Source organism: Chrysemys picta, chromosome 11 (genome assembly GCF_011386835.1).
Source record: "Chrysemys picta bellii isolate R12L10 chromosome 11, ASM1138683v2, whole genome shotgun sequence".
NCBI classification, from domain to species: Eukaryota; Metazoa; Chordata; order Testudines; family Emydidae; genus Chrysemys; species Chrysemys picta.
Genome location: NC_088801.1, coordinates 51,513,844 through 51,517,425, shown reverse-complemented (window position 1 = coordinate 51,517,425; position 3,582 = coordinate 51,513,844). Strand labels below are relative to the sequence as shown.

Sequence of the window (3,582 nt, the reverse complement as noted above, 5' to 3'; positions counted from 1 at the left end):
CGTTTGCTTGGTTCATTTTAACCACTTTATGAAAACAGTACACGTCACAAAGAGCAGTCAGACAGGTGGGTGCACCTGTCCTTTGGGGGGAGGTTGAGGTCCTTTGGTCTTGTATCTCACAACACATCTAAAGGGTGCAGTTCCCCTGCTGCTTCAAAAAAGTGTTTCTCTATTTCCCCCCAACCCCCAGAGAAGTGTTTGCATAGAGTGAAATCTTCCCAGCCTTCTCCATGCCCACAGAAGAGCCAAACCTCAGCACAACCACAGTGTGGTGATAGTAAGATAGGTACGGTTGAAGAGGAGGAACATAAGAATGGCCTTACTGGGTCAGACCAATGGTCCATCTAGCCTAATATCCTGACTTCTGACAGCAGCCAATGCCATGTGCTTCAGAGGGAATATACAGAACAGGCAATCATCAAGTGATCCATCCCGTCATCCACTCCCAGCTTCTGGTTGGGGTTTGTAGGAGATTTCCCCTTAATGAGTATGGAAGATCTATAGATTCCCAAGGTCTCCCCCCTTCTGCTGCTCCCACATGCCCCACAAATTAAGCCGTCGGAAGAAAAAAGCAAATTAAATTTGTTCTGTCAAGATAAACTTCACTGTGCCAACAAACACTGCTACTGGACACACTGGTGCAAATATATTCATTTAGTTAGGAATTCGCAGTTAAGAGGACTAGAATCAGACGTTGAAGATGGCTGCTTAAATGGGTTTATTGGGGCTAAGATACAAATATTCAGAAAGTTATGAAAATGTGGTTACAAGTGTCAGCTGAGACCACTTTCTACTTTATCTCTTGGCCTGCAATAAGAAGAACTTGCATAACTCAAACCACACTCATCCATCTATGCCGGGCTGTTTGGGATGCACTGACCCCTTATAGATCATCCCACTACTAGCTTTCCATTACCATGAGACTTGGGTGATTTGCTCCTACATTCTGCTCCCCCTCACAAACAGATTTTGATTTGAGATACTGATTTGCCTTTCACCTCATATACATTAAGGCAACGCAAAATCTTTCATGGGAGAACCTTGCCAAAGCTGTTTAGGATTGATTTTTTTTAAAACTCAGATCATCATCAGGTATGTGGCCAATATGTGATTACGCAAAATGGGAAATTTAATAAAAATATTCAGACAGGTTCTTTTAAACACATTATAGATATTTTATATTTTTCTTACTGCACTTTTACAATTTTCACAAATATCAAAACCCATGTGTACATGTTCACTTTGCAACAGGGAATGAATGTACAGTTCCAAAAGAGCAGGCATTTCAAAACAACAATTTGGAAGTGTAAACACAATATGTAAGATATCCACCTCGCAATGTAGGTGCTGTTCAGTAGAAGTTGAGGTAACACCATATTGCATTAACTCTGTATAAATGTTTTCGCTTAGCTGAGAAGATTTAACACCTTTAGCCTGTCACCCATTCAGTTCTCCATTCCCAAAATGTTATACAAACATACAATAAATACATTTCTGATTTTAAAGGACACTTCAACGAGTCATGAGAATTTACAGTACAGTACATTTAAGTTCAAGTGCAAAACATAACTAGTGGCTAGTTATTAGCATTTAATTGTACTCTCTTTGTGGTGCTGGTCCCAGGCACCAATGTGTGCGCTCGACCTCAGCCTCATAGACCTTGCTAAGGCATGTGCGAGGATAGCAGGGGAGGCCTTAGTTCATCCAACTGGGGATCAAAGGGTCTGGAATTTCCACTCACCGCTTCATTCTAAACCATCATTCTTCTCTTCCTCCCTCACACCCAGCTGTATCATGCCACAGGCTGTGCACTGAAGTCAAGTGAGGGCAGCATGCACCTTCTGCAAGGAAGCCTGTTGAGCACGTGTCTGATTCCAAGACAGGCTGAGCACCTGCAGTTCCTAGTCACTTCAATGGAAGCTACATGGGCTCAGCCCCTCAGGATCAGTTCACGGATGTGAGACACTGGGACAAACACTGTCCTGACTAACACCCCATGCCAGCCCATTGATTTCAACCTTGAACCCAAGTTCTCCTCTCAGCAGCAATCTGTGTTATGAACCAGCCAGTGGGCTGGCTACAGTTAACATTGAAAAGCATGACTAGACATAACTCAGAATCTTCCAGTGTCTGACACTGTCTGTATAAAACAAGTCTCTAAACATACGGTCAATTTAATCATGTTTCTTTATTTCGGAGGGTTTTGCTCATTGAAACTCCTGTTAACAGCATCTCCCCCTCCCTACCCCCAATCATTATGATTTACAGGCAATTCCCTCCCCAGGCACTTGAAGCTCTTATTATCTTCTATACATAACCACAGTAGGAACACTTAGTTCAACAATATTTAATATGATGAAACAAAAAATAAAATAAAAAGATATTTCCAGTGGACACTCTCAATCAATCTCAAACTGCCCAATCTTGACCAAGGTCTGTGGTCTTGGGCATATCATCAAACCTAAAATTATACACACATACATTTAGCAAACACCCCGTTTAGTGAAGGGCTGTAAGCATACTGAGTTGATTTAACCTCACCTCTATTTGATTCTTTCTAAAATGCCCTTTTCAAAAGTTTATGCCTTGCCAAACTAAACCTACCTCTCGGAAGAGCGTTAATGGCAGCTTTACTATTCAAAGATTCCACTTGGTGTCACTTTATCCATCACCACATTATAAAAACATTCTTGCTGAAGCTATTCCAAGTTTTTGAGAAGTCTTTGCAAAAGACTAGGCTGCACCTTTATTTATGTATTTACTTTGTCTAATGTCTCTTAGTTTATTTAACTTTTCCAGGGAAATGCAATTTTTCTCCTAAAAAGAAAGACCATAGTATTTTCTTCTCCAGTTTAGTTTCTCTGTGGGGAAAAATTAAATTTAAACTAATTGATCAAATAGGGGAAATTATATCAAGTGACTTAGTGTTTTTTCTTCACAGTACACAACTGTCAGTATAAGCTCCCCTTTCTCTACAGATTGCAAAGAATCTCATAACATTTGACCAAACTTTAGCAAAGCAACTGAGAATTTCTAAGGCAGTGAGATTCAGTCCCATTTCCTCTACCAAGCCTTCCAGACCTTTAGCTTCCCCTGCAATGTTGCTACTGTATATAGTCATATAAATGGTCTTAAATATTTAAAAGCTTGTGCTGCATCATGTGATGTGTCTGATTTCAAGACATGCTGAGCGCCTGTAGTTCCTAGTCACATAAGGTGAAGGGCTCTTTTGAGCTCTTGTTCCACCATTTCCCAGCAGAGCAGCACGCTTTCATGCAGTGGATTTGATAAGATGAAGTCATCTTAGTGCCCTGCAGCAGCAGATGGAGCGTTACTGACAAAGGGAAGCTGATCCAACACTAGGGGGCTCTGGGTCAGTTTGGGAGTTGAGTGTCGCTGCAGATATTGAACAATCTCTGGATTCATCAGTTTCTCTCAGATTTGGGGGCTGTTCTGTTGGACTGGCTGCTGGAGCACTCTGATTCTCACTGGCTTTCTAAAGAGAGAGAACACATGCAAATGTAAGTGCATACTCTCATTACACTACCCTATGGGAAAATGCATTCAGACACATTCGGACAG

General features: G+C 41.4%; 1 protein-coding gene across 1 annotated transcript in view; it reads right to left on the bottom strand.

The window, feature by feature from the left end:
- Positions 1–1,154: 1,154 nt before the first annotated feature.
- MFSD6 (major facilitator superfamily domain containing 6) overlaps positions 1,155–3,582 on the bottom strand; it is a 42,795-nt gene continuing 40,367 nt past the window's right edge. Inside the window, 1 exon segment of the mRNA XM_008179236.4 lies at positions 1,155–3,496. Within this exon segment, the coding sequence (XP_008177458.2) occupies positions 3,486–3,496 (11 nt within the window). The 3' untranslated portion in view covers positions 1,155–3,485.